At 39.7% G+C, this 12,088-nt stretch overlaps 1 protein-coding gene across 1 annotated transcript; it reads right to left on the bottom strand.

Moving 5' to 3' along the window:
• Positions 1–457: 457 nt before the first annotated feature.
• On the bottom strand, positions 458–7,701 carry C2H13orf42 (chromosome 2 C13orf42 homolog). The gene is made up of 3 exons (XM_088159635.1): positions 6,892–7,701; positions 4,035–4,182; positions 458–3,226 (listed from the first exon to the last, which is right to left on the bottom strand). The coding sequence occupies exons 1-3, from the start codon at positions 7,303–7,305 to the stop codon at positions 2,985–2,987; spliced, it is 804 nt and encodes a 267-aa protein (XP_088015761.1). The 5' UTR covers positions 7,306–7,701; the 3' UTR covers positions 458–2,984.
• Positions 7,702–12,088: the final 4,387 nt, after the last annotated feature.

Raw genomic sequence — 12,088 nt, 5'->3', positions numbered from 1 at the left:
AGGGAATGATTCAGTGCAGATGGGGAGCACTTTTGTAGGGCAACCAACTGCTCCTGGAAACTGTGTAGAAAGCTGCCTAGGGTGAGCCAGTGCCAGGCAGGGGTAGGGTTCTGTCCTGGGCTAAAGCAGAAAGTGCTGCCATCCACACTAAATCCTTCTCTGAGGAGGTAGCTGACACTGGGGATGGAGATGCTCTGCTTTTCTCTCTCCTGCTCCCTTTCTGCTTAACTGCCTGCTCTAGCACAGGTAGCACAAGGCCCTTGAACCCTCAGCTCCCACCTGCCCCGAGAGTGCCCTGAGCTGTAGGGACTGCTCTCCATAGCTCTGTTGGAGCTGAGCCAGGTTCAGTGAGGAGCATACAAGAGCTAGTATGTTAGAAGGAAAAGGAAGGTGCCTGCATTCATGGTATGGATGATAGAACATGTTCTCAGAGAAAAACTAGTTTATTTTACTTGCTTAGTTAGAATTTCTGAAGATGATGACTGGCTTGAAGTGAACTTTAAGAAAAGGGGAAAAAAAAATCACAGAATCCAAGTGGAAATTATGACTCTGATTTTCTCCCCTTTGTCTCTTATTCATAAAAGCAAACCCAATTTCACACTGAAGCTTCTGTGCTGGACAGCAGGGGGACCCTCACCCTCTGTCACAGCCAGATGACCAGAGATGTCTCTGTTTTACAAGGATAGACAAGCGGTTACAGGGAAGGTCGCACATGCTGAAGCAATCTGGTTCTGCACATCAAAATGCATTCTTAAAACAATAGCAAAGAGATCAGTTACTCCAGTGCATAAAACCTTGGCACTATGAACATGAAACACAGCCCAGGGCAGAAAAACGTTGGAATCCTTTTCTTCTTTGTTCTCATCAGTATTTTAATTATGCACATGCCTAATTCTGTTATAGTAACTCAAACAAGATGGTGAGATTTTCTGTCAGCACCCATCCATGTTGCAGGTTCTAGTAGCAAAAAGATGCCCACACACTCAGTAAAAATGTTCCTCGGCAACTTCAGTATGAAATTCTGTTTGGAAAGGAGTTTCAGGATGACACAGTTGCCAAAAATATACAAATCTGAGCACTGTCCCCCTTCTCTCACATATACACAGAACTGCAGCCTTGAGGCATGCCAGAACCTAGGGGTGTGTTTGGAACATGCTGTGCTCTGGCTATCCCACCTGGCTGAGTGGAATTCAGTGATCACATTCAGAGGCAGAATAGTTTAAGGGCATTCAGCTCAGGGCAGACAGTACAGCACTGGGGAGTTACAAAGGCAGCAACACAATATAAAGGATACAGACTATTGTGTAGTAGTCTCCCTGAACAGCAGGGAGACAAAACCTAGACTTTAATTTAAACCCTTCTTGAATATGTATCAATTATGTTGTTTAAATTGGTCATTTTCAAGAGGATGCAATCTAGGCCAGCAGCAAAAGCACCTCCAGAACTGAAGTGCAATAGAAACATTCTTCCCTCCCCTTCACAAACATCACTGGAAAAAGAATCAAAATGCTTTAATCAAACAGGAGATGCCAGCTCTGAATGGAGGAACATATGGTTTTTTGGCACTTTCCTATCTTATGACAGAAAGTGGCCTAGATCATTAAGTTCAGAGAGATACTTGCAACCCATGGCAGAAATGCTTTTTGAATAACATAGTTCCAAAGACTGGGAACACAAATCAGCAAGAATTACCACCTGCCAAATGTTCTGTGTGAGGGCACAAGGTTTATGGAGGTTTTGGTATATCAGATGGGCTATATTGTTGGCCAGTGCCTTAGGAAATTCATCCAAGCCTGTGGACACAAAAACTACTGATCATAGAAACAAGAAAACACTAGCAAATCACCAGCTGGTCACACCAGTGCTGCCATGATCCATCTGTCATAGTCCAGTGCCAGCTGAATGATGCCAGATGAAAAAAAATCAAAGTAACCAAAAGCTTGATCCCAAACGCCTTAGCAAATTCTTCAAAGTATGAGCTGGGTGAAACAGGCAGAGCAAGGGTCTTATTAATTCCAAGTATCACATGGAATACATATCGCCTCTAAGATGAAGAGGAACATGTCTGCATTCGTCCTAATATATTGCCTTTAATGATGGAGCAGCAGAATTCCAAATATTGGGTATAATCTAAAGGTGATGTGGTGGCTTTGTCTGAAAGTTGTCTTCTGTCCCTGAGAACAACCTTTGCTCCAATTTATTAAAAAAAGTTCTCCATGACTTTAAGCTTTTCTAGTGTACACTGGGGTGTCTAGATTCATCAGCTGGGTGTTAAAATAGATGAAAACTAGCACATGGTGTAACCATATGAAAAAAAGTTGCATACATTTTTGCATGCAGTGAATATTTTGATGCATCCAACAACAGAACCATTTCCAATAGCAAGCAGAGTACAAAACGCACTGGAGCACACTATTCCCCCAAACACAAGTTTCTAATGCTGATTCCCTCACTGCAGCTCCTTTCTGCTTGTACTGCAGACTGAGTGTATCTCGGTGCTGCTGTGTACTCTCAGAACATAGAGTCAATGATGGCACGTACAAATTTTCACAAGCAACAGAAGGAGAAAATTCTGCTTCACTGCTCTGACATTGGAAACACTGCTGTGGAAGCTCCAACATATTCGCTGACTTCCTTGAACTGCTTTGCAGTACTGGAATCAGAAGAAAAATTACTGCACCAGGCAACCTCTGAATCATTGCTTTCTGTAACAGCACTAGAAAAAAGGCTTGTCAAGCTGGAGTTACCCCCCAAGCTGAATGACAAAGCAGTATTGTTAGGCACAGAAAATTTGATGAGTTAAACCCTCATACGAGTCCAACATTGGAATAGCCATGGCTTAAAATACCTCCCCCCACCAAGAACTGCACAGGTCACTTCTGGAGTGTAAGTGATGGATCAGTGGTAAAAAAAAATAAAAATGTAGGTCTTGCATGCTCTGTTTCATACATTCTGTCTTCAAGGGAAAAAGGAACATTCTTCTTTCAACATTCTTTCTTGCGTGTTTTAGGCTTAAATTTTAAAGTGCTGTATGCCCCTTCCACAGCTTTGGGCAAGTACATGGGATGCCTTTCCAACCTTTTCCTAGAGCTGGTGGTTCTCCGCTGACTGCTTCTTTGAGATTGGTTTGCAGCCTTAGCAGCTTGGGCAGTATCTTGTGAGTATCTCCGGGGAGCACGAAGGATCCAGTTTGAATGCAAACTGTGTTCACTCGTACTGGTAGCAACTGAAAGACAGAAGATAACCCAGGATTAGCAGTCTGTTAGTGACATTTTTATCTGCACAGTGAGGGAACAGGGTGCTAGATAGGTCCTTCCTGGAGGTAAGGTCAAGACACAAACCTTGTTTCACTGCAGGATATGACTGGGATGGGATTAATTTTATCTAGAATTTCAACACCTGCAGCATAAATATGTATGTGAGGGCTAGTCCCTTCAATACACTCCTTGGGCACAGCTAAAATGACCTGCTTCAGATATTCACCTCAGCCTGAAGCAAAGGTGAGAAATATCTATATCCCTCTGCTGATTATACAGGAGAGGTGATGACCTTAGATCGGCACACCTTAATTTCTTTGGACAATCCCATCCTTTCTGACAGAAACCTCCAGTTCTTTAGCCTAATCACTAAATGACTTATTTTTTGATAGTTAGAAAGGAGTCACCCAGCCATTTCTAAAAAAAAAAAAAAAAGAAAAATACATTTATACTTTTTGTAGTTCTCCAAAGAGAGGTAGAAATGCAAGGGTGGAGTTCAGCCCTGAGCAGAAGGCAAGCACTATTCCAGCCCTGCACATGTTACCTTTGCCATGTAATGACCATACATAAATAGGTTGCACCTGTTCAACAGGGAACAAGTGATGTATTACTGTAATTTCACATACTGTGTGTAGTGGTCTTAGATTTGGGAAGCAAAACTAGAGGACAACTGATAAATTAAATAACTTAATTAAACAAACATGATCTCACAATGCTGTTCCTCCCTCTGCCCTCTGCACACCAAAAACCATCATACTTGGCTGGTTTATACCGCACCATCAAAATCAACATCCACATTTGGCAGATCCACGTCAGGAACTCTCCGCCATCTCTCTGAATCCAGGTCTGCAATGACCGAGTCAAAGAAAGCTATTGCTTCTCTTACATCTGAACTGGACTGTGGGCCTTTTCTTTCCATGGATGCCTGTTGATCAGACAAAGGAAAAAAAATTAGACAAGGGTTGGGCACAATGATTTCTTAATGAGAAAACTCTATACAAAAGATGTATTTGATGCCACACTTAAGGCTGTCAGAAAAGAAAGAAATAAATTTAAGAAAGAAGGACAGCAGTCTAACAAATATCCATCCTGCTGCATGCTCAAAAACAAGTATCTTCCACTTGGGCACTACTGGCCAGGTGCTATGAAATCCCTCAGAATCCATGTACCAGGACAATTAATTGGGTGGCTATAAGACAGTTGGGCTTTGTGGCCAAATTTATTTCACCTAGCACTAGGCTCCTAAGGAGACACACATTAGAGATGTGGTCATGCAGGGTTCCTTCTGTAATTAATGCTGGGCTCCAGTACCTTCAGAAGATGAGTCAGGCCTTAAGTAGGCTGAACCCTCCTCTGCAGGCAGCTCTTTCTCTCAGCTGAAAAGAAATTGAGGGGTAACTTTGTTACTAATTTAAGCATCTTATTAAAATTCCTAGGTGAGGTGAAATTAATCCAGATCTGAATTGCTGAAGTTTTTTTGAAATTAAAAAGGATGGTGTGCGCTAAAATATGAGTCATTCAACACTGTGATAATTCCCACAGGAAAGCCACACGGTTTAAAATTAGGAGCCTGTCTTGATGAAAAAGCAAATGCCTATCTATAAATGCTGAAGGAGTCATAAAATCTTGGTTAGTGATTCTGAAGGTACATATGGGATGAATAATTCCTGCCAGGCTCTACCTAATGAAGGGACATTTATTTTCCTTGCTAGTCCAAGTCAGGTATATTGTCAGGCTGCAATACCAGCTCAGAAAATTGCTACCCTGGGTTTCAGTGAGAGAAAAGGATACAGGCCATGTCACACTTCTGAAGGACCAGCTTGTTCCCTGTTCTGTGGAGGCAGAGAGATGAACTAGCTGATTCCCCTCCTGACATTATGGGTTGATTGACATCCTCAGAAGTGATAAAAGATAGCTGCTACCACACATCTACTGGAAATAGTGAGTGCTATTATGACTAAGCCCTTATTGGTTAAAAGGCATTTTAAAGAATTGCTTATGTGTTCCCAGCAACTGACCCACCCCTCTATTCTTTCCTTCCACTAGACACAAGTGGCACATTTTGAATCCATGGTCAGTCTGTAGTCCAGGACCCAGGGATCTTTGGATCAAAACTTCCATGAGGACAGGTTTGTCTGGACAAATTACTTTCCTATAAATCACACGGCAGGTTAGAGAAAGAAGTGAATTTCCACTGACAGATAATTTAACAAGAACAGGTAGCTTGGGACAAAAACATTCAAGCCTGGTCATAACACAAACCTTGCAAGCTGTGGACATAAAATATGTACTTAGGAAGAAGAATAGTCTGAATCTAGTAAAAGTCTTCTTGATTTCTCCCTAATTTTAACAAAGCCAGAGGTGTGCAGCTGTGACCCTGACATTTGTGTTGGCAAGAATGATTCATGCGGATGACATATCCTGCTGATGTTCCAGTCTGCTTCCAAGGGGATGGCTCATGGAGCGAGCATGCCAGTCAGCACCAGGACTGTTCATACACAGGGGCTAGCTGCCCAAAGTCAGATGACAGCACTCTTAGCCTTATTACACTCTTACTTACAGACTGTAGGAGATCCAATTGTTTGCCAAAAAACAAGTCAAACTTCTGGTATTTTTCTTAAGCAGTATTTTCAGCAGCAAATCTCAGAAGTTCACAAACCATTCTGACGTTCTGCTGTGACAGAACATCTAAATATGGCAGCAACATTGTTTAAAGTCAACCTGACCCAATTAGTAAGTTCAGCCACACATCACTTCTTCCCACCATCCCCATTATTATCCAGCTTAAAGACTGCACTGGGCAGCCTGTGAGCCTCCTGTTGAATTCTTTTTTGCAGTCATGTTACCTAAACAGATCATCCCTCTTGCTGCAGTCCTTTGTTTTATCCTCACTGAATCAAGTCTAGAGTCAAAGTAAACACTGAACTAGTGACATGCAAATCTATAAAGCTTTTATTTCTAGGATACGTGAAAATAATCTGCACCAAAGATTCCAGTTTGGTTTTTTTGTAGTATTATTACAGTAAAGGGTGAAGAATTACGTTGTCTAGAAATGACCTACCAACTTATTCATGAACAGAGAAAATAACTCTTAAGAATTCCTCATGCCCCACATCCTACCAGTAGATCTTGCATGATGCTAAATGTAGCACTGACAAGTTAACTGACTACTCAGAAAAAAAAACCTCTTTGTTTCAGTGAATTTATAATTATTTTGTGTAAGTGATTTTGTCAATAAGAAGACTGCCAGGAAATCCAGGGATTACTGCACTTGTCAGTCATTAACAGCTATAAATAATCATAGTGAAGGGCTCCAAGGTACTTAAGTAGTCTGTCAGAGCTTGATCTTTCATAACATGTTTTCCATTCTCTCATAACTTTTTCCTACTTTCTCTCTCCCAATATTTCTCCCCCACAAACATAGGCATATACATTTTTTTCCATGACCAGACATTCATTCCTAATTCTACACTACTTAGAAAGAATCTGAAGATACTTAGCAATATTTCACATGGTGCAACAGTAAAATGACAACTGGCTGAAAGCCATAAAGGAGAAAATCAATATACATGATATAGCTCCAATGATTTTGTTGCTTAAGACTAAGCACATGGCAAAAGTTCTTGGAAATTACCTTAGAAGACTCTTTGGAAGGAAGTGGAAGAAATGACTTTTTTCCAGTTTTGGATGATCTTGTAGACGCTGGAGAATCTGCAGCCATACGCATGGATTTCAAATTATTGATGTTTTCAAGGTATTTTTTCCTCAAGGCTAGCAGGTCCTGTAGGTACTTCAAGCAGTCCTGAGTCTTAGAGTACATCCAGTCTCTGTCTTCCTCTTTTGGCTGAAAGCAAGAGTCGATGCTGGTTGTACTTCTACATTTTTTTAGTGGTTCACTAACTTTTTCCTGCTCACCTCCAAGGACATACATAGAAGTGCTGCGGATCAGTCTCACTGCAGAAGCTGCACCATCACAGTAAGGAATGTCATCTGGCACGTTTCTTCGCTGGGAGTTGGGGTGAAATATAGAATGGATCTTTTTGAACATAATGCGTCACTTCCTCCCCTTTATACTTTTTCTCTTTCAGCTCCTTAATTTAACACTAGATCTGGCAATCAGCAGCAGTTACCTTTGCCCTCAGCAGAAAAAAAAAATTGCCACTTACTGTAATGAGGAGAAAAAAAAGAAACCTATGGCTGCACCAATTGTTTTCAGTCTAACACTCTGAGCAGCATGATGGTAATGCAGAAATGTCTTTTCTATACCATTTGTGTCAGGGAAAAAGCTTTTTCCTTTCCTCGGTTTAAAATATAGTTGAGGAGGTCAAATATCATGCTTTGACCTTTTATTTGACGTCTGGTCCCCATAAAAAGCATCAGCCCGGAGTCGGGAATTCCCTCTCCCACGATTCCCGAGCGCGCGGCGGGGCACGGGGCGCTGGCCGTGGTGCTGATCCGCTCCCGACCGCCACCGAGCACCCGCCGGCCGCCGCGGGGTGATGCTCGGGAAGTGCTGGGTGGAATCAGCCTCCACAGGGGTGAAAGACTGGGTGGAGAAGAATAGTTTCTGTCGAGTGGAGTTCAGCTGCTGAAAGAAGTCGCTCTGGGTTTCACCTGGCAGTAACCAGGAGATGGCTTCAGCTACCCGATACCACTGAGCTGCCAGGTACCAAGTGGATTCGGATGTCAGGCTCTGTTACACTCAATACAAAGATGCCCTGTGTAAGGGATGCTGTAAAATAAAACACTCTTCCAAAGTACTCCTCTGGCAAAATATTGCAGACAGAAACCTAAGAATTTTTATTTTTCCACATTAGTTGTTCTCCTAGATTGCTGCAAGAACATTTAATACAGCAGGTTTGGTGATACATTTTCATCTGAAAGTACTGAGAAACTTTGGCTATTATTGGCATACTCGAGGCATGGCTGGTATTCGTGACTACATGTCCACATGATGTAGGCTTTAGAGATAAGCAGATAGTGAACTGAGGCAATCAACAACTCTTTAAAAGCAAGCAGAGATGCCCAAAAGAGTTTTCGACAGAGTTTGTTCAAAAAGTTTTCATAAGCAAACTTTATGAAAAAGTTTTCATAAGCGATCCTGCCCAAGCATTGACTGCTTGAGGAAAAATAATTATTTTTAAATCAAATAGATATCACCCTGCAAACACCACTGAGAAAATTTCTTCTAATGTCTCTGAAAGTGCTAATTGAAGGCTTTAGCACCCTAAGGTCCATAGGATCTCATCAGGAAAGATAGGTTGGCACATAAATTGTGCCTATTGCTTTGGGAACTCTGAAAACTGGATACTAAACATACACCACAACCATCTTAAAATGTTCCTTTTATTTATAGCTAAAGTTTATAACAACTAAGAATTTTGAGGCAAACTAGTTTTTGCCACTTTTTCTAGTACTAGCAATTCCCATTGCAGCTGAAAGTAGCCTAGAGATTGCTCTGAAATATAGTCAGCTGTTTGGTATCTCATACTTGTATGGAGGTATTCCACTATTGATTCCCTCTAAAGGCCTACTTAATCCCCCAGCTAGGTAATAGATTAAGCTGACTTCATGCTAACACAGATCATTAAAATTATGAAAAAAAATATGAGCTTTCTCCCTAGAATCACCTGTCTGAAATAGATAAAATTTTGGATCATCAGTACTAACACAGAATAATAATAATTTCGTATACATATTGATTTCATTTTCAGAGCAAAAAGCTGTAATGGGGTTTTAATGCACTGTCCTAAGTGAGTGAGGTAAATATGTGTCATAGCCATTCCATGGAACTTGTTAAGAAAATGAGATTTTTTCCAGAATAACCCAAATAAAAATTTACTTAGATTTGCTATGTGGGATACTGGTCTTTGTTTATAGACATGATACAATACCCGTGAACCTCAGAACACCTCTTAGTTCTCTTAGTCAGAAAACTCGTAAGTCAAGAAAATCAGTGGGAAATCAGGAAAATATTGATAAACATTTGAATCAATAAGGTCATTGGGATCTCCACTGAGAAGCTGCTTACAGTATCAGACACTGCCTCTCAATTGCAGATTGATTAATAAGCTCACCTGGGCTTATAAAGAGCTACAGGGTAAAGAAAGAATCAGAACCAACCAATCAACCAGAAAATCTCCCAAAGTTCTGTCGATGAAACCTCAGGAAAAGTACATCTGTGAAGAGTAAATCTGATGATATGCATTGGTATTTGAAAAACATTTCATATGGGCCATAGCTTTTCCTACCCTGCTTCTACTGAATACTGAAAAGATATGCTGACATCTCACTAATTTATAAAAAAAGAGAAAAAAAGCTTTCAGGCTCTAAAGAACTTCTCAATTTCAAACATATTCATTCCCAATTATTTTTAAAAGCTTGCTGGGTCACATTCATTCTGTGCCAACATATGTGTCATTCTCATTGTTCCTGGTGGTGTTAAAATAAGGAAGTATTAATAAATGCATGAAACAATACTGTAACTGCATTATATAATAGAATTTCACTTGCAGTCATAAAGGGTCATTTACAATTATTTCAGACATGAATGTTTTATTCTGTGCTTTGGTTATGGGCAGTGAGACAATCTTTCTCTCCGATTGGATGTTTCAATAGTAATATGTTTTCTTCAGAGAATCTACTGTAATTTAAATAGCTCCATGGATTTAAAAATTTAAAGGATGAAATAATAGATATACTCTACTTTGTTTTCTAAGAAGAGAAATGCCCTTAGAAATGTCTTTTTGAGATATGTTCCTATAAGGCATTTGCTTTGAAACAGGTTTCCAGAGTAGAGTTTCATTTATTTATGCTCAAACTCTGTTTCCCATGTACCTGTAAGTGTCCCTTTTTAAGTAAATAACAGGGCAATTATAATTCAGCCACCACCACAGATCACAGGTCTCTTCCCCAGAGTTACTGCTGTGGACTGAATATGCTACTTTAGCTAAGACAGCTGGTAATTAAAAGTGAGGGTCTCATTCAAGAATTATTTCCTTCTGCACAGACACTCATCAAATGCCAAATATGGCCGAAGAAGAAAATTTAATTCTCTTAATTCAAAGTTCCAAATTCATGGACAGCTATTAAATCATAAATAAAGACCTCCCAAAGAAAGAGCTTGTGAGAAGCTGATCAAATAGACCAGACTCATCAAATAGACAACACTAAATATTTAATGGCATCTAAGATTACTGGCTTTGACAAGGCAATGCTCACACCTTGCTTGTTTATTTGGCTACTTGAATCTGACTTCATTTATTCAATGATTTTGTTTAAAGTCGCTCTTTTTCCTATTACTGCTTTCAACAAATCTGCTTTCTTTGAAGCCACCAAACTGATCTGAATTCCATTTAACAACACCCAATCACTCCCAAAACATTTTTTCTTTTTTTTATCTAGCCCTGGCATTCTGTCAGATCCTGATCCATCGTTACTGGATAGAAAAATCAAGTTAGAAAATCCAACACATGTGCTTTTTTCAACTAAATTAACTGTTGGGAAAAAAACCCTATAAAATCGAATGTACAGAAAAATACACTTCAGTATTTTTATCAATATTATTTATCAAAATGCATTTTTGTCTCTTTAATAACATGACAAAATGCATACAAATCTATCTACTTGGTAGTTAAATTTCATCATGACTGATACAAAGAAATGTTAAATCATCCTTGAAACAAAGTTCTAATTTCAAAGAAGAAAATCTCTGACAAACTAGATGACAACAATATTATTTTTCTATCATAAAGTTTTATCAATCTGTTGTATCCTATCAGTTAGGTTAATACATATTATTATATTTTAAAAATTAAAATGAAAACACTTTATTTGCTTTTATTGAAAAAAATCCACACATAAAATACATGAGTGGATAGTAAAGTTACTGAGGCTTGTGCTATTTTAGCTAGTTCAGAAATTAGAGCACAGTTGTCAGTCTCTGCTGAACTATTCCATGTCTATATAGCTGCATAAAAAGTAGATTGTTTGGACAGAGCTAATTCAGACAGTCCAAAACAGAGGAAAACAGAGTAAACAATTCATTACAGCAAGTGTCAACACTTTGCTCCCTAGTCCCTGATTTTTTCATATATTCCCTTGAAGTTCTGCAGACACACACACACACAAAGTCTGTTAAATACTTAAGAGAAAGACAACAAATGGAAGAATTCTGAGACCACAGCTCAGTTCTAAAAAAAATTAGCATCCCTGGCTGCATACGGTAGTTATAACACTTAGTGTTTTGAAGATCACACATACTTGATAATATGAGCTGGTGGTGCATTTCCAAATCCTAAATCAGGTGCTGATCGTCAGTGCTTTTGGAGGGTGGCAAGAAACATCCACTATTAGAGGTGCAATACCACAGGTTCCCACCTTTCACTGGCTAAAAGGGAAGATGGAAGAAGAACTGACCTTGTTAGAAAGGAAAGAAGCTTTCAGCCCACAGAGATAACAGTCTGTTCTGCCTTCCCAAATCTGCAATCAGAAACTGCTTGATATTCTTCCTCTTTTGGGAAGTTCGCAAAGTATGGGAAAGGAGATCAATTCTGATACCATGCATTTCAAACATCTATGACTGCTTCTTTGAGGCATCGAACTGGAGAAATCAGCTTCTCAAGAATGAAGATAAAGATTTTGATTTGAGCTGATTCAGAGGAAAATGCCATGAAATCTCTTGTGTTACCCACTTGTCAATCTTGATTTTTAATAGCACATGTTTGAGCTGTGTCAGACAACACTAACCTGTCAAACCTGCTGAGTCACAACACTGACTCTCCTAACAGAAGATGAATAGGTGTTTTTGTAAATCTGGAACATCATCCTTC

The sequence above is a fragment of the Sturnus vulgaris genome, chromosome 2 (genome assembly GCF_052056855.1).
Source record: "Sturnus vulgaris isolate bStuVul1 chromosome 2, bStuVul1.hap1, whole genome shotgun sequence".
NCBI classification, from domain to species: Eukaryota; Metazoa; Chordata; class Aves; order Passeriformes; family Sturnidae; genus Sturnus; species Sturnus vulgaris.
The sequence above is the reverse complement of the archived record's forward strand: the minus strand, read 5'-3'. Positions and strand labels throughout refer to the sequence as shown.